Here is a 26,069-nt window from a genome sequence, read left to right on the forward strand (position 1 = left end):
CTGGGAACTACCCGCTTGCCTAGAACCCCACCGAGCATTCTTACGTGGCAGTTCTCTAGCTGGCAGGATATTCGTACATATTTTTAGGCTGAACTTTAACTTGGCCGCGTGGCCTCTATGCCTATATGCCTCGATGGCATCTATGCCTCGGTTTACCAAACCGATCTTGCAGCGGACACATAACTGTGGGAATATTGAAAAGTGTTTCGAAAATGTATGTGATTATACGCTATATTGGGCTTGATTTTAACTATTTTCATCTTCTAATCTCTGCATTCCTCGATTTCTTAGGAACCGGCGTTAATCGCTAGTCCTCTGTTTTAGTTAGCTCATTTACTGCGTTACATTCTTCTGGGTTCTTCTGCTACGACATGCCTCGTAGCCCACGAGTAGCTTCGGGGCATGAATTACCGGAAATTTATATTTTTGATCTTCTGGTGGAAACACGCTTTGGTGCGATGGCGTAAGTTGTGGGCACGGCTGGAGACCGTGTCTACCGAGCATGCTACCACCGACAGGGCATGGAACAAACTTCCCCGCGCAGGCGCGACACCTAGGGAAAAACGCGAGCCCTTTCTATCGTATCCGCCATTGTATCATTGTCCTCCTATGCAAACTTCTGTTGTGTTGCCGTACGCTCTAAACTTTTTTTCCACCCATATACTCCCTAGAGGTTCTTTTTCGCCTGTCCTCTAGTGATCCTCCTTGTAGGAGTTTTTTTTACTACATGGAACAGGGAGGTTTTGTTTACCTCCTCAAAACAGGGTGTTTTTAGGTGATAGAAAGGAGGTAGTTAGGGAGTGTTAAGAAATGTTAGGGAGAATTTAAGGAGATCAAAATGGAGTATTCTTTACTTCCTCAAGGCGTTTTTAAGTGATGTTTATGGACTTTTTAGGCGGTTGAATAGGAGCTTATTATGGCTCCCTTGGGAAGTACTTATGTTATTTTAGGGGCGTTTTGAGGAGGTTCAAGGGAAGCATTTACTTCTTTTGCATGGAGTTTTACGTTTTGTAGGCCTCGCGAGGGGAGTTTTTAGGAGGTTCAAGGGAAGCATATATTTCTTTTGAATGGAGTTTTGCAAAGTTTGGGCGGTTTTGTAGGCCTTCCGAAAGGAGTTTTTTCAAGGCCACAAGGGAGAGTTTCTAGTTCCCTGCGGGAGTACTGATTTCATACGGTTTTGCTCGGTTTCAGGTTTATTTCAAACGAACTTTCGCATACAAGTTTACATGGTACATGGTGTACACAAGGAGGCTCCGAAATAAAAACTTAGGGCGACCTCCTATAAGAAAGCAAAAATGGTAAATTGCTAAAAACACGCCAGTTAGGAATGGAAGACAGCAATAGAATGCTAGTTGAACAAACCGTAGAATTAATATTACTACAAGAACTGGAAATACGCGAAAAACAAAGATAGGCGCAAACACAACCACATGGTAAGTGAAATCATTATATAATAATAGCGGATCAAGAACGCGTCAGTACTTATCAGAACTTATCAGAACGCATCAGCACTCGGTACACAAAGTGAAAAAAATGGTTGCAGTGGTTTACAACAACAAAAAAATTTCAGTTGGTGGTGAAATGAGCGACCTGTGTGCTAGTTGAACAAACTGTAGATACAATATTACTACAAGAACTGGAAATACGCGAAAAACATATAGGCACAAACACAACGGCATTGTAAGTGACATCATTATATAATACTAGAGGATTGAGAACGCGTGAGTACTTATCAGTACGCATCAGTACTCAGTACACAAAGTGAAAAAAATGGTTGCAGCGGTTTACAACAACAAAATGTTTTTTCAATTGGTGGTAACGAGCATTTGTAACGAGCATTTTGTAGATGGTAAAGGCACAAGAGATAAATGATGTAGGAGACAGACAGCAATGAGATGGCAATGGATAAATGAGTAATATAAAGAACGAGAAATATGCTGCGGAAAATACCAGTGCGTTTTGAAAAAGACACAAATGCGCCAAGAAAAGTGACCCAGTCTGAGGAGTTAATTGCAAGGATATAGAACAGAATGGGTGGTATCGCGACAGCTTCTTCAGAGTGACAAGAAAAAGCCATGTAATTCGTGTTTTTCCGATAATTTTGAGTTGATTCATTTGGCACCAGTTGCCAACATTATTTAGATAATTGTTTCAAGTTATATTAGTTGGTTAATATTATTGCTTCACTAAAAGATAGCTGTATTATCAGCATACAGAAGGGTCCATCAAATATCCCCTGTTCAGTAAAAAAAAAAAGAAAACGTCAGAAACATAATACGAAATTCTTCAAACTACTATCCAATGATTACAGGATTGAAAACAAATAAAATATTGGTGAGGGATATTGATGCGATAAAAGTTAATTAGTTCTAAATCCTTCACACGTGGTTTGGTGCTGGCAAGGTCCAAAAAGGCATGTTCCACAAACGTTAGAGCTTTGTGTGCCTTCTTGGGATATTGAATGTTGAAAACCCAGAACGATGCAAACAGACTACACAGTCCTCCCAGTAAAGATGATGCAGTCAAGACACTCTGGCCATCGATGCGGAGGCTAATTTCCCCTTTCGCGGAATGCAGGCAGGGAGTCAAAGGAACATCTACCTGAAAAAGCAAAAAAAAAAAATGCCCCACATGTAAAATTCAAAACAGACACTATGGTTAAACGAACTTAATTCGGCACAGTAATAAAATTGTTATGCCATGTTCCCTGCGAATTTCAGTACTTAAATTAGGAATGCAAAGGCTTCATAAAACCAAGTGCCAGTACAATAACCATCGTGGCTTTTGCAGCAATAAAAAAGATATTACTTCCGCACAATATACTCGAGCACAACTTTAAATGACAGTGAAGTTAAAATGCTAGTCTCTCTAGGTTGATAGATTAGCTCACGGGGAACACAATTATACCCCTCTTACACCTGGCATTTTTTTTTTTTAAATAAGGTTGAAACTAGCAAAAACACGTTTTCACCGGAAGGGCTTAAGTGGCCTGACGCGCACAACTTCTTTCTTGGCTGCCGCTGGATGGTGCTACTCGTCCATACTTGGGGTGGCAGTACCGCTTTCCAAGGGAGCATGCGAGCTACGCATGAGAAAATCGTTCGACGCCAAAACTTCCGAGGCCTCAAAAGGCCAATGTTCTTCTTCAGTGAAGCGTAAATACTGATCACAGGTCCAATGGAGAAACATTTTACTTAGTGGTCTCGAACGGCAAATGACAGGGGAGTTTGGGGAAGCATGAGCGATTTGACCGAAACTGACCAACTGCTTGGTACGTGGTAATGTTGTATTCAGTTGCTTGTATACTGCTATTAATCACCGCTGCTTCACTTGCTTCCAGTTTATTCTGATGCAAACAGCGACTGCAGTCGTGTTTGCGTCACGCTTGATGAGCAGTTGAACAGCGATTTCTCAGCACTTAAGGCATCTTGGCACTAAATCAATGCTGAAATGGCTATGCGGAGGTCCGACTTCCGTTTGAAATCAACTTGCTGGTTGTCTTCAATGACCCTTTAACAACAAGTTACCCTTATGCCTCATCACTGCAACCGATTGTTCCTCCGTGTGGTGCAAAGTGTGTTAGTGTGTAACGTGAAACGAACCGTTTCTGTGATTTGTAGGACTGATTCTGCTATTAATTACTGCAGTGACAACAAGCTATGAAAGAAAATCCCGCCATCTCCACGAAGTGAATGATGATGAGAGGGGCGAATCTAAAATGCTTATCAGCAGACAATGTGACGCATTAAGTGCAAGCTGCTTTCATAGTGTGTGCATTGACATTAGGATATGGCCCCCTGGCAGAATGATGCGCTGCGCGAGATTTTGCCGTACCTAAAAGGACAGGCAACTCATTTTTACGGAGTATAGGATCTGTAAAAGGGTTGCGAGTTCGGCGAGTTGGTAATTATGCATTGCGAAAAATAAACTGCGCGCAAATTAACGAGGACAAGAACACATGAAGACGGCACAAGCGCACACTCGCAACTAGTTTATTATTGCACGATTCAAAGCTTTATATGCCCAAGCGCCCAATTGCCGCGCCCCCAATGCGTCACAGTTCTTGGCGCACTCAGCCGAAAATACTAAAAAACCGTAACAACAAAACCACAAAACGAACTTTGAGGCGCACGAAAGGCGAAAAATCAGCAAAGATAACCGCATCATACATGGATTAAGACCCCCCTCCCACCCCCAACACGCATTCCCAGAAGCACCGAAATAGCGCTCAATGTGCGTCTAAATATGCGACTTCTCGATTAAGCAGGGCGATAGAGGGATGACTGACACATTCGGAACCAGCTTTTCTGATGTGGCTGGCTTCTACAATTTCTCGCGTTTGCTGGTTCTTATGTCGCAAAAGGACGGCTGTGCGCTCAAACACAGGGACACAATCAGGTCTGCATGCGCGGCAATGAGAAGATAAGTGGCTCAGGTCACGTTGAAAAATGAAAAAAAAAATATACGGTACTTTTAGACGTCGTACGCTCGAGTTTGTGACAACGTACCCGTGTGCGGCTCTGTCCTGAAGTTCGGAGAAATGCAGGCGGGTTGTGTTATATTTCTCGTCTTGCATTACGCTTTCTTTTATATATTAGCGCCCTCTTCCCCGACCTCTCTACCTTCCTTACCGCTTCCGTCTGACTGCGCTGATTCTCGCCAGCACGAAGTAACCGTCACGTTGCTTTGAAACGACGCCGCGCGCGACAAACGATTTTACCTCGAATGCCCTGTTACAAACCAGCCTACAAAAGAATGCGAACGCATACCCCAAAACCCACAAACAAGTAAAATAATACGAGTGTGCGCTTTTTTCTTTGCCCGTGCGCGTACGAGCGGTGAGCGGCACGGGTACCCGGGTACTTCGCTGTTAACCCTATCCAAACGTTTGACAAACGCATCGACTGATGAAAGACCACTTACCAGCGAGCTGTCCACACCTGTCGCCGTATCCAAATGCTGTTTGCGGCCGTTCCTCGTGTTACAGGGGCACATGAAAATCTTTCCACCAAATGGCACTACTAGTTCTTCACAAATAAGAAAAAACGACGGCCCAAGGCGAGGCTTGAAGCTCCGGCCGCGCCGAGTCACCGGCCGCGCTGCGTTGATAGCACAGAGGCAGAGGTTGTATACATCCGGGCAGCCAGTCGTGCCGCCAGGGCAAGTTGAGTCGCTGCAGTCGGGTGCGTTGGCGCGCTGGCACGGGAATTTAAATCGTCTATGTATGCGCAAGCAAGCGAAGCAGATGAACGTTGCAATTGTTTGCAACGGCGAGAACTGCCTCTTCGTTAGCAGCAGAGTTTGACACCACCTATCGCCAAAATAAACAGATTGAGACAACACGGCCGCGCTCTCTGCCTGTGATCGCGCTGGTTGAAGCATCTATACGGGTATACGTACGGTATTGGTTTTGTAGCTGCGTGCAGCCGTTGCGTCCTGCTTACTCGTTCTAATTAGCATTAGGCCACGGTTGAAGTGCTGGTGCACGGAGACAACAGAAGACTAACATGGCGACCGCCCGCTTGAGATGATTACCTCAGATAGGGCGTTTATTGTGGACGTGGTAGTATACAAGGAACCGAACGCCATCTCACAAATGGTGTTAAGTCGTTCTAAATCCTCCCTTTTGCTACCCGGATGGGCAACGGTACTACCGTGGAGGTTCGTCCACTTATTTAGATCATGCCTAGGGAGTACATTTTTTGCTATAGGTACTTTTCAGGGCACATTACTTGATTAAAACTCCATTTCCGGCTAGTTTGCGTTTACAGTGTAGCGCCACAACACAGGCCTAGCGGAGCCCTCCAATCTTGATGCCTCAGTCATAGCTTCCGGGTAGCAGCAGTGACGTACTTCTGAGGACGCCTGATGATCACTGCTGATTGCGGACGGTTAGGAGCCAAGGGAAAATCGGAAAATGAGCCTAATAAAGCTATTTGCGTTACTTATTTCGCGTCACACTTGGGCGCGTCAGCGTTCACAGGGAGACGTACCAATGACGATGTCCAGCATTGTCGAGTGTCCGCAGTTTTGCGGCCCGAGTATCACAGTTATCTGCCTGTTGAAGATAGTCAGGTTGACATTCTTTATGTCCACAGAGTTTCGTCCCACCTGCGGCAAAAAGGGCACAAACTGCGGGTTACTACAAAAGTAATTTAATTGTTCGTAGACAGGAACGTGGCTATTGCTTTGTAGAGCGCATCCCTGTTATAACAAGGTCATGTGTTTTCGGGCTTCGCTATAAGGGTTTTTTTGCTAAACGTGCAGAGATTGTGTACTGCATGTGCTGCGTTAATACCATTAGGCGAATCAGTTGCGATCTAGCTTATTCATCCCACAAGCAGGCTACAAGTGGTTAAAGGAGCTATGACGACAAAATACAAGTTTATTTTATTCAAAAGATTTCGTGTTTTATATTGTTCCCAGCGCTTGTCCGGATACAAACGATGCTTATTTCACTGAGAAATTAATCAATTTAGGTTTAAATCTTCGTTTTCCCGCTACATCGTGTGTTTTCGTGGTCCGGAATGGCATCCCACGAAGCGACCACTGTGCAACCGATTCCGAAGCCTTGTTTACCGTTAGTGAACCTACATGGAGCCACCATACCGTTGCAAGCCGTTTTCTGCCTTGGGGATTGTTTTTGATCGTACTTACACCTTACTTGTTTTTGTTCTGGGAGACACTAATCATTTTATGAAACATAGTGCTCGCTCGACAAATATGGTCACGTAAGAACGGCCAGTGTCGTCTCAGACAACCCCAAAGCCCCGCAGCGCTGTGCAGGATAGTGCGCGCAGTACCAACAGCAGTACGAATCAGTACTTCTATGTTTACGTGTGCTTTAGTAGTTTCCACTTTTTTTTCACCATTCTTACTGATATAAAAATTATTACAAATTAACAGGCAATTCGCCATGTTTTTTTTCGAAATCACAACTTAAGCAATCAGTGACGTAATGCACGTTAGCTCTGACGACATGCAGTGTAATTTGATGCTCACTCAAAAATCCCAACCAAGGTATCAAATATCGCTCAAAAAATACAAAAACACTTGGCATGTAGTATAAAATTTAAGACGGTAGCTGAGGTTACCAAGAGAAACGCACTTCTGCAGGTCAAAATTGGCGTCAACGCCACAAAGCGATGGAGTAACGTTGATCCAAAAGCGAGCGAGAGGCGGATAACATAACATTCCACAATTTTTTTACCGTATCTATTTATTTCTTTCAATCGCTTTTAGTAACATAGCTCGGCTCTCTGCTTCAATGCAAGCTTTGTTGTTTAATCGCCTTCCCGGCCGCCACCGCCGCTACGCCATCGTCTCTGCTATGTTACAAGTTTAGGGCGTGATCACTGAAAAAGAAGCCCGCGATCATCGCTTGTAGAGCCGCGAAGCGCTACGCCTGCTAACCGCGGAGCACACCGATGTGACCGATTCACTCATTCGTCAAGCTCTACTTCAATCGGCGCTGTAATGAACAAGAGTGTCCCTCTTTTTGTTATTTTTCTTTTGAGTTCGATCGTGTAACCCAGTAGCATACTGGTTCACTTTGTCATGGCGAGGCTTGTACCGCCCTCTTATGCTGCATTTACGCCAAACAAATAATTTTTGTTTTATTGCCAAACATAAAATGCAAATACTGCACGTTATTTGTATGCTCCGTGATATATGACTTGGAAACAGTCGATACTATTATTTGTTTCGGTTGAAAACATGCTTTAAACCGCGCATCATGCGAAACTGCGCCTGCTGCAAATTCGCGGACTTTTCGCGGTTCCGAAGGTCGGGGAAATTTTTGCCCTAATTCGCGGCCAAAGCAGCCGCCATTTTCAAGCTGTTACGTAACATTACGTCACTTTACGCAGCCTCAAGTTGTCAATGCGTGACGTGATCGTTCCTAACAACTGTTTAAATTACGTCACGCCTTCTCCGCCAATCACAGAGCGGGCGTGTATTACAAGAAATATTGTTGTTGAATAGCAAAGACAGGCTTACGTTGTCATGTCCGGTGCATTCAGTCTAGTTTTTTATTGCCGGCCCAGAATTGTGCACCTCACGTAGGGATAAATAAGGCAAACTTTAAAACTGCTTACAGTAAACCTCATGAAATGCCAAAATGACGTAAGCACACACAACCGCTTTGTCAAGACCAAAATTGAAAGCCAATCAGAAAATACTTCTGGCAAATTTCCCAGTTCCCTGGGAATTTGGCCAGTCGAGAATAGGACCTTTGAGGTTATATATTTTTAAGTTTTTTCCTTATGCATTTATGGTCTGTCATGATGCCGTATCATGTTCAGAAGTATAGTCTCCTTCAACGCTCTTAAGAGCTCGATTTAGATGCCATATCAATAACTTGATCACTAGAAGAAACGTAATGGCTAGATATAGAGTCACTGATAATGTATTCAGTTGTGAGGTGACGAGCGTCGCAGTAGTTCTAGTAAGCCTACCTGAATATTACAGAAAGCTTTCGTGCCGCTCATCTTGTAGTGACCGTGTGGTGTCTGTCCCTTCTATCCGTCATGGAAAAACAGACTTCGCAAGGGGCCCTCACTAAGCGTATCAACGCTGCAAACTTTAGAAAATCACGACACACTCTCATATTGTGCTTCTACCATTTAAATTGTTTTCGTTGGTTGCCTATTTCAGTAAAAACCGCAAATTAAAACAAATTGGCTCCAATCCATGATGTGAAGGTGGTTGTACTGCGAAGCTGTAACCGACACCCACAACGAATACCATGCGACGCCATCTGAATTCACACACTTGGCATCCGGTCGCTGCTACCACCCATCACGCTCTTCTCGTTCCTGTCTCACTGATCTGTAGATGAATTGAGCGGAGGTTTGACCAATGCAATTCGAATTTCCCGCCTCTGCAGTGCTCGCGCTCTCACTGCCTGAACAGCGCGATTGGGAGTTCTGTTCTTTTTATGCTTGCGTTCATCTCGCACTTGCCAGCGCGTAACTGAGAAGTTTGAAACGTGCGGTGTCTAGCGGCCACTTTTAGTGTCTTTAGAAAAGTGAGAAGGAGGGCGACACCTGGTATTTGGCTTCATCTCTTACTGCTCCCCCTAACTGTGGTTTCATGCGTCGCCGCCAAAGAGCGCCCTCCCCCCTCCTCAGACGTTGAAACCAAACATCCTTCTGCACGTCTAGGCGTGGCTTAGTCGGCAAGCCGACGGGTTCTCGCTCCCATTTTCTACGCGGGCCCAAGTCCAATCCCTAGCGGTGCCAGCAGTTTCCGTAGGTAGGGGGTAGCCAGTAGTCAGTCGTAGCCTTGGATGTATGTTTCTGTATCCTGGGAGTTTTCTGCTGACGCGAACACGAAGATTTCCTTGGCTGCTTAGAGTTATACTGCTTATCAGTAAAAAGAGGAGACGAGAGGAGCTAGTAAGTAGGATTCAGTTCCGCAGAGCCTTTGTGCATGTCACCGTACATCTACACCAAGTGTCTCGTGCCGCTACATCAAAAGCAATTGCCACGTAAATCATCAAGGAGACATTCTGGCCCAACAAGTAGGGCGTGTAAGGAAGTCATCTGGAGACGGCTCCTCGAAGTTTAGTCGAACGAGAAAGCTTACCGCGGTCAAGTCCCGGAAGTGAATAACAGGATCGACTTTTCTGGCATCGTGCCTTTCAAAATAGAGAGGGTCTAGTCCTGTAGAAACGTCACGTATGTCCCACTTCCGGTACGGCGACCAATAATCAGCCTGCAAAGTAAGAAAAAGAAAAAAAGCCAGTTTTTGACTGCTTCGTCGAAGCGTCTACATTATTTCTTTTGAGCCCGTGAAAATTTAAGGCCTGTGTAGTAGTGTAAGGAAATGTAGCGGCTTATTAGAATGGTATTACAAGCACTGTTGTTCTATCAGTAGTGTTATGAATATGTTATTACTATATAATATTATTACAGGTTCGTTGTTTTCCTTGTGCAAGTCTGCCTCTGTCTTACAAAAATAGAGCTTACACGGAGATTAAGATTCCTATACAAACCGCTATATTGCTGCTTGGTCAGTGAAGGAGGCTCACCTCATCAATCAAACGTAAACTTAAAGGGCCACTGAAGTGATTTGTAAACATTGCGGGATTACAAGCGCAAATTGTAGTCCGGAGTACATAGGCCACGTTTCGACCACTACGAGTGCGTTTACGCAAATTTATTTAGTAGAAATATCAATTCGAAAATGCTGTCTTTATCTCTGCATCTTCGCCCATTTTCTGTGTCGTTTTCGTGTGACGTCAGGAGGAGATGACTTGGCCATTGGCTGCGCTACTGCACGGCTCGCCGACCTTCCGACAGAGTCAGTCGGCCCAGCGTTTAGTCCGCTGGCCGCCGACAGGTCATCGCAAGTTGAAACTAAGCCACGACACGTTTGTGAATTGAAGAATGTGCGTTTCTTTAGTTTGTTAGTTTGTACACTGTATCAAGCTCCACGTCCAGGTCGCTCCACAGAAGTGCTACACAAGCGCACACGCGACACTTAGCTGACTGGTACACCAGTAGGAAAAGCTAAGGCCACTTGAAGGCGGCAGAAGACAGCGAAGTCAATATAGGTGCTAGGGAAATAAAATCAACTTAAACTTGTACCGTACAGCGTAAAACTAGGGAGCAGGAAGCACTTCTTTGCGCTGGGTGAACAAGCGCAGCCGTCAGCAGCACGACCACACATCTGCGAACGCTTTTCCGTCTAAGAAACGCAATTGCTAAACGCAAGATATTGTGGAAATTTGGGGGACGCTTACTGAACGAGCGCTATACAAGAGTCAGATGAGCTGCTTGAAATGCGAGAAGTAAGTAAAAGTGCTATTTGGTTACACATTATATACCTTATATTTCCAGCGACGGCAGTACTGGCCCGTGGCCGAGTGGTCTAGTGCACTGGGTATGGTATTTTGCAAGCAGCAAGTTCGAATCTCCGAGGACATTTTTTTTGTCAGTTAATGTTTCAATTTCGGCCGATGTTTTTTATACTGAGTTCACCATTTTTCGGTCGTGACGTTCCCTGCTCAACGAACGAGTTCGCAGAAAGCGTGCAGACTGACACTGACGCGCTAGCAAGTTTCTCGCTTGCGGGCAGTGGGCACAGGCCAGAATTAGCCGACCCTTGGCCTGGTGCGAACACGCTTTTTACGATAGAGGCATGCGTAAGGCGAGCTCGAAATACGGTAGAAAAACGCATGGCATTTGAGCGTCTGCGGTGACGCGGAGGGCGTTCACCCACTGCGTAGGCCTCGGCTAGTGATTGCTACGATTCCAAGCCGTCCTGGTAGGCTTATCTTAGGCATTTTACAGACGACAGCATGGCATAAACGCCGTATGACGAATTTTGAGATATCGAGAATGCCCATCGAATGATAACGTCGGATGTCAAGCACTTTTTGCAGAACCGAAACCGAAACTTGTTTGAATGCTAGTCTTGGACGTCGTCCAATCACGGCGCACCTCCTCCCGACGTCACAGCGTTAGTTAGTGCGGCCACCGCAGACGGCGCATGGTAGTCTTCTTTTGGGCTTTATAAAGTAATTACCGAGTTTTCAACCGCACAAACGATGAAAAGTGTGTTAATTTCAGCCAACCCACGCAGTGCAAGCAAAAACGGCAGCTTGACAAATTCCCTGCCGTGTCTCTTAAGGTAACAGAGTCTTCCTTGTGCAATAAAATTTATTCATTTGTCAGTTGAATTTATTGTTCAACATTATCGGTTTCCTGATACGTACTCTCTATATGCCTGTCTTCAAGACTAGTGCTAAGGTAATTCTAGTAATTACCGAACTGCTTAGTAAGTTTTCTTCTTCGTGAGGTGTGTGAGCTCTGAGATTCTTTTTGCGAGATATTTTGCGTGTCAGTGTTAAAGGCATAGTTCTTTCTGAGCAGGGCGGGTTTGTGTTGGGGCACTCGGAAACTGCTTATCTTGTTTCCTTATGCCACCACCGTCCAAAGGTGATTATTCTGGAGGACCGCTCCACACTGTGTACTTTGCATTTCAAGCCTTGTGAAGACGTGGGACGTCACTGGTTAATTAGGAAACTGTTGTTCCCGTACTTAATCTTGTTGACTATTTATTTACTAGTGTCGGTATACTGCTTGGTCTAAGTTATTGGCCTGCATTATATGCATTATGTCATGCGGTGTGCAACAGGAGTCTGTTCTAGGCACACTTTTGTTTACCGTGTTTGTTTTATAGTTCCGTCTTAATGAGTCATTCTACCTTCATACTTGATGACGATGACAGCAACGTTTTCAACTAAGCTTCGTGCCATATTGACTTGCATTTGCACAAAAAACAGACGAAGCATATATTCAGTGGTGCAATGCGATCAAGTTGGTTGCGAGCACGAAAAAAATTACTGTTGTCGTAGATGCGCATAACAAACTGCTAGCTTTTTACTCACTCACCCACTCGCTCGGTCAGTCACTGACTCCCTCGCTCACTCACTCACTCGCTTGCTCGCTGGCTCGCTCGCTTGCTCACTCACTCACTCACTCACTCACTCACTCACTCACTCACTCACTCACTCACTCTCACTCACTCACTCACTCACTCACTCGCTCGCTCGCTCGCTCGCTCGCTCACTCACTCACTCACTCACTCACTCACTCACTCACTCACTCACTCACTCACTCACTCACTCACTCACTCAGTCAGTCAGACAGTCAGTCAAGAAATAAATAAATAAATGAACCTTGGTAATACTGCAGGGCTATCTTTTAAATGACCGACCGCACACCGAGAAATCTGTACACTTAAGTATAAAATTGGTTGAAATTCTTTTGAGAACGCCGCTTAACGACTTTTAGGTTCAATTATTTCCGCTACCACACTTCTCCAGTTGATTACGCACGTTGGAAATCGGCGCGCTGGCAACGACAGAGTACAGGTTGCAACGACAGCCGGAGGTCCGAGGCCACAAACACGTCCAATGCATACCGAGAAGATGAAATAGAAGGGCTTGGGCACGCCGTATCCCCAGGGCACGACGTTGTCCAGGTACCAGATGAGGCCGGCCAGAATCAGCGTCGTCGACAGGGCCAACATGCTCAACTCGCCAACGTTCACGTTGTCCAGAGTGGCGGCGCTGTCGAAGCTGTTCTTCCAAGTGAGGCCGAGCTCTGCCATGGAAGAGTTGGCAGGTGCGTCAGGAGATCATTGTATTATCCACGTAAGGAACCACACCGCGGGCTAAGTTGCTTGCATATCTGAGCGCGGAATGGCGGTTGCAAAAATTACCTTTTCGTCTTTTTGAGGACACTAGACAGGAGCGTGCAGTTTAGTGGGGTTTTAATGCTTGAAGCGCACCTTCTGTGAGTATGACAAATATTTTTCTCTGTGTGCGCGGGTTCAGGAGTAAACACTTCTGGATATTAATACTATTAGCGCTATAGTATCAGGGTGGGAATCATTGGGTGGGGAAAATAATGAGGGTGGGAAAAATATAACTATGAGGGTGGGAGTAATTTTCTATTGCTGGCGGTCATAAAACATATTGCCTCGATGTGCTTCTATTCTCAGAGACGTTTGTGATTGTGTATCGTGATGTTATGTTCTGCGGCCATTTGAGGTCGGGAAACCTTGTTCCCTCAATCTACTGCAACAGCCCTCCTCTTGAACATCACTCCCCTCCACGAGCAACTGGAGCGAGCCAAGAAACCGGGCTGGGCTGAGGGCCCACGTACCATACTTCTCGAATCGCTCGATGGCCCTGAGGCACCAGTGCAGGTACATGGCGGGAGTGAGCGCTGAGGTGAGCTTGGCAAACCGGCTGGTGAGGTAGTAGCCGTAGCCCAAAGGGTTCTGCAGCACCGCATACGGCAGCAGGCCCAGCAGGAACCAGTAGACGACGGCCGCCGCGAACGCGACGCACGCTGCACCAACACGCCGCCGGAGGAGCAAAAGGGTCAAGCGGTAAGCACGTATTCACGTAAAAATGTCAAAAACCTTTCAAAAAGTTATTTACAAATCTATTGCCCGGTAGGCTGCCGTAAATGAAGGTACTCGCATTTGCCATTGTGGATGCAACAGCACACCTTGCCAAGCTAATTGACCCTTTCACTTAAATTTCCCCCGCCGTTACCTTTGCTATTTTTCTGTTGTTACAACTTGAAGTTATACTCCGCTGCCTCTAGTCTTCGTTTGGCCTCCCTGCCGTCACTACAGAATGCGTAAATTTGGGCTACAGGCATTAGTATCATTATAAATTCCCATTTTTGAATACATAGAACTTGCTCATCTCGACAGGCGACGCTACCTAACTGCAGCTTGGCAATCAGTTCCCACCTTTCAATGTAGTCGAAAAAATTTCAGAATGTAAGGTTCTCGAAAGTTGCAACAAAGGCATTTTGATTTAGGTGTTTCAAACACGGCGTAGTTGCCCACGTTTTAACTTTTTCCCAGCTACCTGCGGCCTTTCCAAGACTCCTTCCTGCTTTGGGGGCACCTTGGTTGAAGCTATAATGCTGCTCTCACCTAACGACGCCTTTCTTCCTTTTCCTACGGTTTCTCTCTGTTTCTACTTCTATCATTCGCATTCCTAACGCCTAAGAATACCCACGCTCCCCGCTGTCTAAATAGGTGGCGTCACCTGTCCGTAATTGAGTAGTTGCATAGTTGCGTTAGGATTTTGGAATAGGAAAGGAGAAATATATGAACTGTCAAACCTCCCCTCCCCACTTCAGCCCTCCGCCCCCCCCACCCCCAAAAAAAAGCAAACATCCCCCTCGCGAGGGGCACGATCAAATGCAGAGCATTTCCGGGGGCGCACGACGTTAAGTAGTTTGCGTTTCGTTAATGTTGTTGCACTTGTTCCTGTTGGTTGTTGTATTGTAATTAAATGAGGAGAGGTAATTACGTGGTCACGTGACGTCATTTATTAGCTGGTGGGTATGATTATTATCCTTCTCTTCTCTTCTCTCTCTTTTCTTTTCTGGCTGTTGTTGCGTCGTCGACGTCTAGATGCCTCTGGTTGAGTTAGTCCCCCGTTCGAGGGAGTCGATGGGAGACGTCATTGTTGAAGTTGTTCTTGTAATGAGAACGAGACGCACCATGTACCTCGCGTTCCGCCAACAGTTAGTGAATGCGTTGTATCAGCAGCTTCTTGACGTAGTTTGAATGAGTCAAGGATATAAGGCGTGTTCGTAGCCCTCCATTCTGTGTCGGCTTTGTGGCGCAGTGGGTAGAGCACCATGTACCTTGCGTTCCGCCCGCAGGGTCGAGGGATCGAAACCGGCCGCCGGATAGTATTTTTTTTATATAGTAGGGAGGGGTGCGGACTACTGCGGACAACTAGAACGGGTGACATCGTGAGTTAAAGAAATGCTCTGCATTTAAAAATTTTTATAATTCGAAACTTTGAACACGGAAGCAGCACTCTCCCCTCCCCCGCGCCTAATTCGAGTGCCACGTAACGTATTAAGATTTTGAGCAAGCTATCACAATATGTATATGACCAGCCTGGATGAGCAATTCAGCAAGCAGGTTTACGGGTGATAGAAAGCCGGCATTCCTTGCCTGGTGCACATAGTCTTTGTAACCAATCCCCTAAATGAGTACCTTGCGTTGCGTTCGTCTCCATACACATGCGTGCTGGTACGTTCGAAAAGGTTCTAGTTATGGCGGACGCGGATTGACGGAGCTACGCGAATTTTGACATTTTCGTCAGGAAATATGCCATGTGTGTTCTCATCCTTTCGCACTCCTCTTTCATAATGTTCTAGAACACCTTTGTACAAAATTTGAACCTTGTAGCTCCAATAGCTTAACGTTTTAGTTTTTTGGGCATGGGGGCGGCCGCGCACGCTGCCGCACGCAAACAAAACAAAGCTGGCTAACGTCCGCGACAAGGTGACCCTTTAAAGGCCATAAAGCATGTATATCATGATGATGATGATGATTGTTATGATGTCGACGACGACGACATACATCCTGTATCGGGATGTGCGAGTTATGACCTCCTGAAGGTACGGAGAGCAAAAAAACATCTGACTTGAATGCAATAGCTCCACTCTCTTAAAACGGCGCTCCCCATATCGTTTATTTGATTTCAAATGCTTGTTCTAGGAAAATGCAGAGACAATATAGCTAACGCAGTTAACAAAACCCGTTCAGACTCTTGATGGACGGCCTGCGGAAGAAAAGAACAATAAGCCAGTGTTCTACCCCACACCACGCACGAGGCCCATACATAACGGAATATTTCAGGGTGCACCACAACGCCGGCCCTTGGGGCCACTTTTTTCTACAAATGAAACAGCAGTTTGCACAAACACAAAGCACGTTCCATGTCGAGCACGTAGAATATGCAATTAGTAACTTTTCGCGTGTGTCCAAAGTTCTTCTCATAATGTCGACAAATCACTGATTTTTGCTTAAAAGAGAGATCGCTTAAGGAGCAACTTACGTTCCCAGAAGAAGATGGAGAGTAGCATCGCGTGCATGATGGTGAGCACGCCGAACACTGCGAGCACCGCCATGAACAGCCCAGCGTCCACGTACTGCAGGAACGCCGTGCCGCTGGAGTTGTGGTACAGGAACAGCGGCACGTACATGAGCATCATAGCGCAGCCAATGACGAAGCCCATCTCGAAGAAGTAGCCCATCCAGTACGAGACGTCGGTCAGGCCGGCGCGCCGCAGCATATCCTGGAAGAGAGTGGCGCGGCGTTTCGGTCGAGAGCCCATTGAATTCATTTCCACAAAATAAGGTGTCCAGCCGGCTCCAAGCAAAAATTTCAGCGCAATTATGTACATTTGTGCGGCGGGATAGCTCATTCACAGTAACACATGTCTTCGCCGATATCCTTTGGTTAGGACAGCGATGATGTTGCCACGAACCGTAAGAGTCAGTGGCTGGTTATTGTGCTTTTCAGTAAGCAAGTTAGCGACAAAAAACAATGAAATCTGCAATGTCGAGATTCTCACGGATGTTCTCATTCAAGATTTTGAAACTGGAGTCAGTGATTGCTAGGTTCTTGCGCTTAGTGTGTAAAAGGCGAAGTAAGCACCAAGATGTTCGGCTCATGACAACCTTTGGCTCAGTGGCTAAGGCGTTCCGCTGCTGAGCACGAGGTCGCGGGTTCGATTCCCGGCCGCGGCTGCCGCTTTTCTGATGGAGGCGAAAAGCAAAAACGCCCGTGTGTACGAGATTTCGGCGCACGGTAAAGATCCCGAGGTGGTCAAATTATTCCGGAGCCTTCCACTACAGCGCGCCTCATTGCCTACGTTGCGTCGGCGCGTTACACCCTACAAACAACAACAACAACAACAACATCATGACAAACTTCTCTCATGATGCATCATAACAACTTAGTGAATATCGGCTCGAATTCGTAAGCAAGAACAAATATGCTGCAGTGAAGCCTAGAACTTAAAAGGAAGTCATGAATTCGACGTCAGTCACCTGAATAGAGTAATAAGTGCTTCGTAAAAGTCGAAGTAAAAAAAACAATTTAGTAACATTTCCTCTTTCTCTTATTGGTTTTGAGGAAATTGATTTATTCACGAAGGGCCGCTGTTTTTGCAGATTCCTGCGGGGAATTTATCTGTTTCTTACCCACACATTCCTGAACGTAAACAAAAAACCTGCCAATATTTACGAACTACAAGGCAGCTTGCTTAAGAAAGACGGATTTTTCGGTACTGTCAAGCGTTGCTGTTTCCCTGGTTTATGCGTTGTTAAAAAGGCTCGATTTGGAATCGATTTGGACAAACAAATTTTGATATATTTCGATGGGTTGTGCATGGGTTTGAAAGTAAAGAAATAGCTCTCAAAGGCAAGTCTTATCAAGAACAAGAAACTGGTGTTTGCGTCTTCTTCTTTGAAGCTCCAGTTACTTCCTTTTGGCCGCGAATAAATTTCTCATTCGACTTCGTCTCCCCATTACTCGCTAAATCGCCGGCGAGGACGTTCTTAGGCGGCTGGAATGTCTGGATTCTGGCTTGGGCAGCGATGAGCCTCTGCTCCGGCTTCTCGTTCAGAAGCAGCGACGCGCATGGTCATAAAAATATTTTACACAACGACTGTGAGAACGCTGTGAGTATCGTGGCCCGCGGGGCCAAAGTGTTGCGTGGCTCTAATGGGACTTGAGCCATACTCCCTCAGTAGGTGGTCATGCTTCACTGTGCAAGAGACAATGTGGGAAAGCTAGCTTACGAGCACAAAGCTTACACCGAAACTCCTGAAGTGAGCATCACCTCTAAACCACAAGTCATTGCTGTGAAGACATTTTTTCAGAAGAGACATAAGCCATCTTATATCAAATTATGCAGGCCTAGCTCATTTTTGATGAATCTTTTTCAGAGGCTCTAAAGTGTTCATCTGCGCTTCGTCCGCCGCCGAAGAAGATCTTCTGGATCCCAGCCCTAGACAGCTTAGATGTCAAATATGGTGGTACGAAGCATGCAAAGGAACAAATCACCTTTTTACAAGCGACATATTCTTGTCCTCGGTTACTGCAAAAGTTCCGAGAATGATTGCTATAGTTGGCCGTTTGCCCCCTAGGATCGCTGGCAGCCTAAAGACGGCTCGAGATTACGTAATATTTTCAGTCTGTGTACGTGATACATGAGGGACAGAAAATGACAGCAAAGGAGAACTTGACGCACCCAGCTTTTCCATTTCGCTGTGTTCAGTCTACAGTGATTGGCTTTGAATTCATTGGCACATAGCCGGGGTCACATTGCACTTCAGGACGGACGTTAAAAAAGGACGATGCCAACGAGATGTCCCGTGATTAAGACAAAGGCTTACGCGCAATTTCACAATTTGTTTCGTGTACAAAACCTATTCGTAGAAAGGTCTACTAATGCGTAGCATTCTTACCCCGCTTGTCGTAATTGTGAGTTCTTTACAGCCATACTCGGCAATGAGTAACCAGTGGCCTAATACGTTGGGATATTTATTCTTTTAGTGTTTGTTTTATTAGCGAAACTCCTCACGGGGTCACGCTGTCAGCGTCTCCTGTTGTCGTAGTTTCAGGCAGTCACGGTACTAAAACACGGAGACACTCGTTTCCCGACGCCTCGCGCTTGAACGATTCGTGCTTCAAAGACACAAGACGTTTACAGAAGGTCTGTACACCTCTACCCCCCAACGGTTTCATTCCCTTATGAAAAAACGCTACGGCGCAAAGAATACACTTATTCACTGCATGCTTCGCCCTTTTCCAGGTTTTATGTTAGTGGAGATGGCACGGGATTTTTTTGTGTTTTGTTGCCAATGGTGTCCATTTACACCGCTATAGCGATCAAGTGCATAACTTCGTAAATTGTGAATTTTTCCACAGATGCAAGCTGCAGCGCAAGATTGGTCCCTTTTCGCGACTTCGTTAATCGTGCTCTTCTGGGCTTTATTTAATTATGTCTGCTCTTTTTGCGGGAGGTGTACAACATCCGTATTTTTGACTTCGCAAACTCACATTTCTCATTTTGAGCGTAATGTAATACCTATATTTTCGGTTTGTCATAATTACGTTCGACCAAGTATCTCCATTTACGCTGTTAGAACGATTGAACGTTTTAACGTGGCTAATTATGCCTTTTTTGAAAATTCAGGGCGCCACGCAACTGGTCAGCGCAATTTTTATTCCTGTTTCTCAGTCCTTTTCAGGGCTTGTTTGATTTTTGTGTTGATCTTGCTTGGGAGGACGGTGTATAATACGCACATTTTATGTTTTTGGTATTCGCAATCGCAATTTCGTAAATTATTATTTTTTTTTTGTAATTTTCGGAACTTAAAATTCCGCTCGACCTCTATTTGCTGCATAATACCAATAAATAAGGTAACTCCGGAAATTATGCCTTTTCGTGGAAATTCAAAGCATTACACAGTTGGGGCTTGAAGGGAGGTAGAGGGGTTGCGGGTACTCGTAAGAATTCGAGGCATTTATTTTATCGCGTGCCTGAAAATTCCCTCAGCAGAGGTTTCACTCCCCTAAGTAAAATCTTACGGGCGGGGGACATACAGGGTCCACTGTAATAAATCCGCCCTACAGAATTTATATTTCGTGCAGGCACTAATGGGCGTGTGCCTGAGAATGAGCCTGTAAGTATATTAGCCCAAGGGTAGGACTTCGAAGACAAAATGTTCTTCGCACTCCTTTGATGATGGAACTTAAATATGCATACATAAATTCTTTACTGGATCTCAAGGTCCTTAATCAATCGTACCTATATGCTTTCCTGTGTCATTTCCTATTTATAACAAGTTAAATCTCGCATGCATGAGTGCTCCATACTTTGGCCGTGCGTTGAGCACAGATAAATCGTACCCGCGCATATCAGCAGAGAAAGAACGTTGTCGTATACGCTAGCCTGCACCAGTTCACAGCTTCGCCTCAGCTGCGACAGGTGACAGACAAACCGAAGCTGCAACACAATTTATTCAGGAAATAAATGCACCATATCAAGCACAGAACACGTAAATGCACATTTGGGTTCATGTATGCGCATCATCTTACGAGTTATATTTGCATACGATTCGAATTTCGAATTTAAAAAGCGCGCCAAAATTCAACAACGGGCATTTCAGCGGACAAGTGCATCGCGTTGCGGGTGATCGCACCTTTCTCCCCGTGCGCTTCTCGTGCACCAGCTTGACCACGAGGAAGCAGAAGGGCACGAAGAAGCCGACGGCGAAGCGCAGCGCCACGCGGCTGAGCGTGTGGTCCTCGGAGCCGTAGAAGAGGCGCGGGTACGGAAACCGCATCAGCTCCACCTGTGGCAAGACCGGGAGAAGTGGGTACACGTGAGTGGGAAATTGCTCCGTTGCACTCTGGGCAGATGGTTAACCAGCGAAGCAGTAATGTGCGGCCGGTGTTTGGTATTCCCATGTTGGCGCCGTTCTGTCAGCGCCGTGACCGCCCCTGCTCGCCGTTACCGCTTGAGATGTGCTTCACACGTTGGCTCGTTGGCCGCTCGCTCGGCTGCGAGACTGTTTCGCTCCCTCCGATGCGCCGATGCCGCCTGGCGGTTTCGGTAAGAGAGAGTGTTGCTACGTCCTCTGCAAGCTCAGCCGAAATCTCTCTCCTTACGTCTAATTCCTCTCGATCTTGTATTTTTTTTTTTTGTTCACGCATGCGCCGGAGGTTACGGCGGGGGTGCCGCAAAGAAGTCGCAACCAAAGTAAGAAATGGGTAATCTAAGCAAATACCGCGTACACCGTACAGGTGGCGAGAGAGGCAGATGCTAACGTGACTGCGCACGAATGGAAATATACGTCTGAACACAGCGCCAGAGCGCAAGTGCCGTGGCGTCCGCCGAAGAAGTACAGTTTTTGTCAAAATTTTGTGGGCCACGGCGACCGTGGCCGGAGCAGGCGCGCGGCCGAGCAGGGGCGCTGCGCTTGCCGCTGCCGGCTGGTTACGCGTCTAAAGAGAGTGAGGGGAACTTTTTGGCTTCCTTTCGTAGCGCGATAAGTGCAGCGACTGCGGTTTCTCAGAGCAGGCGCACTTCGCTTCAGCGGAGGCACTTTGCGCAGCTCTTGTCGCGCCGGAAACACTACAAAAGCAAGAGCAAAAGTTCCCCTCGCACTCATTAGCCGCGCAACCAGCCGACAGCGGCAAGCGCAGCGCCCCTACTTGGCCGCGTGCCTGCTCCGGCCACGGTCGCCGTGGCCCACAAAATTTTGACAAAGACTGTACCTCTACCTCGTACAACACTAGCGCTTCAACAGACTGATCGGATTGTAACTGCACGCATATAAAATTTACATACTTTTTTACTTCCCGCAAGAATCGCAAGTTCTCTTTACTCTCCTAATGACTCACTCAACACATATTACCTGGATTTCACATTGTCTAACCAATGAGTGCAAATTAAGCGTCAGTAAGCTTCATCAAACTGTTGATTGATCCATGGAAAGATCGATTGAATGAATGAATGAATGAATGGAAGCACGGATAGACGGACGAACGGACGGACGGATGGATGGATGGATGGATGGACGGACGGATGGATGGACGGACGGATGGATGGATGGATGGATGGATGGATGAACGAATGAATGAATAAAATCCTGAACTGTAGAAATAATCAAGCCAATTACCTGTTTCAAAAACGCTTTTCCAAAACTAGTATGCGGGTATATGCTAACTGGGTTCCTGAAGAAATCTACATACAAAAAAACAGCACTCAAGATGGAACAAAAAGAAATCTGCGTTTCTGTGGCTTAAAATGTGAGGGTGAATGCGTCATCATCCTTCCCATTGTCTGTGGTCCTCTTCTGCATGACTTTCGCAAAGAGGCGGCTTCACCAATCTCCCTTGTTAGGCCAATATATGGGCTACATGTTTGGCAGCCCTAACATTACGATTAGCGGCCTGCCAAGCAATGTTGAACTTATGGTATGTTGAATAGGGCACCGTTTAACCACATTACACCCCAACGGGTGACGTTTGGCCCAAAATCAGTTGGGCCAATGCCCGCAACCCCTCCCCCCTCCCCCCCCCCCCCCCCCCCACCCCCGCTTAGCTGCACCCTGAGCAGTTCAGCTGGCTCCATCGCAACAATGGCGCCACTGCTAAGGGTTCATACGACATCTGCGTAATGTTTGGAGGTAGGGCAGTTGCAGACCGGGTACACCAAAAGCTTGTAAATTCGAACTCAGAGGCTGCCATCAACTATGATGATGATGATGATGATGATGATTAGTGGCTCTCCCTTTGATTCGGGGAATCGGTTGTCAGAAACCGACTTGCCTGTTTTATTCCACTTACTTGCCCTATTCCTAGCTAACCCTAATAGATTTGCTTCCTCTCCCCCAACTCCCTCTCACCCCTGTTTTAAACTCTCATCGCTCCCGCCCCGTTTTTTCTCCCCCCGTTTTTCTATATTCTCGTCCGTATGATTACTCCGCCTGCGTACCCATCCCTTCCATACGTTTCCTCCACCATCATTCCAGTCGCCTCTTCGTCCCCTCTATTGCATTGAAGTTGACGCTCCACCTCGCCCCAAATCCCAAAGCCTCCGCTAACGTCGTTTCTTCTTCCTCCCGCCGTGGTCGTATCTCTGTGCAGCCCCTGACAATATGGTCCATAGTTTCCCGATCACTGCCGCAGCATGCACACGTTTCATCCTGCTGCCTGAGATACCCGTGTATTCCCGGGTTCTCAGGCACCCCGCCCGTGCTTCCAAGAGCAATGCACTGCCTCTCGTAGCGCCATAGAAACCTTCCTTCCTACTTCTTTGTTTTAGGGGCGAAGCTCCTTAGGGCGTGGGTCTGTCCATCCTCGACGTATGTATGTAGCCACCTCTAGTTTAGTTCTTGGATTGTTTACTAGATGGCGTGGCTACCTCTAGTTTAGTTCTTGGATTGTTTACTAGATGGCGGTACTTGTATATGATGAAAAGATGCGCTTGGATTGTTTACTAGATGGCGTGGCTACCTCTAGTTTAGTTCTTGGATTGTTTACTAGATGGCGGGCAGCGTTGTAATAAAATCCGTTCGCTGTTGGCGCGCGCTCGGAGTCGCCCGATGGATAAGGCTGCATATGTGCGAGCCCGCGAGGCAGAAGCGCTCCGTGAAGCTGCGCGACGCCGCCGCCAAGATGCTGCCGTACGAGAGCGGGAGGCCGAAGCGTGTCGTCTGGCTGCGCGACGACGCCGCCAAGATCCCAGCGTTCGAGAACGAGAGGCCCAAGCGTCACGGCAACGGCGCGAGGACCCTGCCGTACGCGAAGCGGCACGGCTGCGGCGCGAAGAGGATCTCCAAAACGTCAGAGAACGGGAAGCGGCGAGAAAGCGCGCGTATCGGCAGGCAGACCCCGATGCAGTGAGAGCTCGTGAGGCGTCTGCAAAACGCATCAGGCGAGCTCAGCCCCAAGGTGCCGACGCGCGGTTTAAGCGAGACTTTCTAGACGTTACGTTCGGACACAGATGTAGTGGGCGAACTTTCACTGAAGGGTCACGGTTTTACCTATGATTTCCCCTCAGGAGCTTCGCCCACTCATCATCATTCACCCCGTGGATATGCTGTGAATTTTTTTCTGTCCTATAGGTCTCCAGGGTTTTTTTTTTTTTTCGCTTCCATTCTTTGTGCCCACTTTGCCGTCTCTGCTGACTTTACTTGCTTTTTAACTGTTGTGTAAACCACACTTTCCCCTACCGCTTTCCGTACCACTTGGTAAGCTGTCTGGTCCTCCGTCTCCACCACGTGTCCATACTCCTCAAATACAGGTACTTAAACACCTTCGCTGCCCATTTTTCGTCTTCCATGTCACGAAGTCGTCCTCAAACTTTATCTTGCTCTGCGCCTCCCTCGCCTCTAAAGACAACCAGCCGACCAGACGACCTCCAAGACAAGCCAGACGACCTCGAAAGACAAGCGGTACTAGTTCGAACTAATCCGAACCATCTAGTGGCGCTATCCTTGTTCTGATTTTTGAAATTCTTAGTGTGTGATGGTTTAGTTTCCGTAGGTGTAAAGAGGCAACCCTTTCTACTAAAGTAGAGGGTTTTTTTCTGTTAATCTGTGGCATAGTTTTCCCAACTGAGAATGTTTACAACAAAACAACCAGCTGATCTCGCACGTGCTGAGTCGAACCAGACCTTCGCTGTCTTGGTGCTTACCTTCGCTTGGGTGAATCCCTTTGAGGAGTTTTTGATTGCTTCGATAAATAACGATTCGATGAAATACTGTATGGGGAGCAGCAATCCTGGAAACGAAAGAGCAACCAAGACAGAATTACCACGGGCGCAAATGCTTTGATCTCAAAGTGACGACAATTTCCAGCTAACTATTGCGTAAGCTAAGCTCCAAGTTTTCGCACAAATGCTATTGCCATGTGACCGCTGTTATTACACAGTTGTGCTCTCGGTATTTCCTGCCATGCCCAGCCAAGTCTGAAACACGAGAAGAAAGAAAATCCCGTGTGGTGAAAAAGTAGGCCCCAAGGCAGCCGAGAAAAAAAACGCGTTCTTTCTTAGGCATTGTTTATGCATATTACAAACTTTTTTTATACATATTTCTAACAACAAGGTCTACCAAAAAATACAGCTGTAAATACCTTTGTGTTGCAATCGCTTTAGCGCCGTCTACACATATCGGTGCTGTAGGCTCGTTTGCTCACTGAAAATTGTCTCGTAAGGCTAAGCCTAAATACTCTCCCACTAACGCAAGAAACTCTGGCAATAACGCATAATTAGGTCTATAGCTACAGTATACATGTGGTGCCTGAGACACGCTGACTGAAAAGAATATTTAACTTCGTTTCACTAAGATGAAAGCGAATGCTTGCTCCCGACCAGGTTGAGGGCCGCTTCTTTGTTCTCTCACGTTCTTCGAGCCACGCCTTTTGTGTCAGATCATGCACGTGGAACGTAGGGTCGTTTACGCTGCATCTATAAAAATGGCGAACCTCGATCTAATTGAGAACCCCGATAACGCCATGCCTCACCATTCCAGCGCCATTTGAACACCCGTTCACAGCTTATGCTTTTTGGGGATTTGGGCTATAAAGGAGGTGGCGATTACGGACGTCAATCCCAGAAATTTGTCAGCATTATGAAGCCCGGGGAATCGCTACGACACTACTACTCCTGACCACATGCCGTGTTGGGACGCTTCTTAATGCGGTGGACTATTTATCGATCCAAAAAGAGCCACTCAACTCATCTCGTCGAAGCGATCCGTGTCGAAAGGGCCGGGCACCAGGAGTCCGCGCAGGTAATCGTCGTGTGTGTCGAACCTGGCGTCGTGGATGTGCACGTGGTAGGTGAGCCTGTCGTCGGCAGGCCGGTCGAAACATACGGCTACCCGGCGAGACTCCACGTCGGACCCCGCTGAAGGTGTCTGCTCGGCGTATCGAGCCGCCATGGAGTGGTTCTTGAAGGGCACTGGCTCTGCAGGCGGAGACGACAAGTGCTTTACAGTAGCACTCAGTGTATAGATACGCCCTTGTTCGCATACTTGTCTCACAGAAAGCAGTCATCTTGGGAGAGAATTTCGGAAGAAAAACACATCAGGTGAAAGCCTAAATCAGGGATGAGGAGGAGCCTTTAATCCTGGAGTGTCCAACCTAATTACCAGGAGTCTGTGATAGCCTCGGTGACAATTCTCAGTATGATGATGATGTA

The 26,069-nt window shown here is 46.7% G+C and overlaps 1 protein-coding gene across 1 annotated transcript in view; it reads right to left on the bottom strand.

The window, feature by feature from the left end:
* Nucleotides 1-20,703, bottom strand: part of LOC144168178 (phospholipid-transporting ATPase ABCA3-like) — a 98,020-nt gene extending 77,317 nt beyond the window's left edge. The window contains exons 1-6 of the mRNA XM_077697213.1: nt 20,560-20,703; nt 16,400-16,640; nt 13,680-13,868; nt 12,934-13,115; nt 9,589-9,717; nt 5,994-6,111 (exon numbers count right to left, since the gene is read on the bottom strand). Coding sequence (XP_077553339.1) covers nt 5,994-6,111; nt 9,589-9,717; nt 12,934-13,115; nt 13,680-13,868; nt 16,400-16,640; nt 20,560-20,703 — 1,003 coding nt within the window. The remainder of the gene's footprint in view (nt 1-5,993; nt 6,112-9,588; nt 9,718-12,933; nt 13,116-13,679; nt 13,869-16,399; nt 16,641-20,559) is intronic.
* Between the last annotated feature and the right edge of the window lie 5,366 nt (nt 20,704-26,069).

The sequence above is a fragment of the Haemaphysalis longicornis genome, unplaced genomic scaffold, assembly GCF_048455015.1.
Source record: "Haemaphysalis longicornis isolate Haplotype H1 unplaced genomic scaffold, Haemaphysalis longicornis Haplotype H1 scaffold_2, whole genome shotgun sequence".
Classification (NCBI taxonomy): domain Eukaryota; kingdom Metazoa; phylum Arthropoda; class Arachnida; order Ixodida; family Ixodidae; genus Haemaphysalis; species Haemaphysalis longicornis.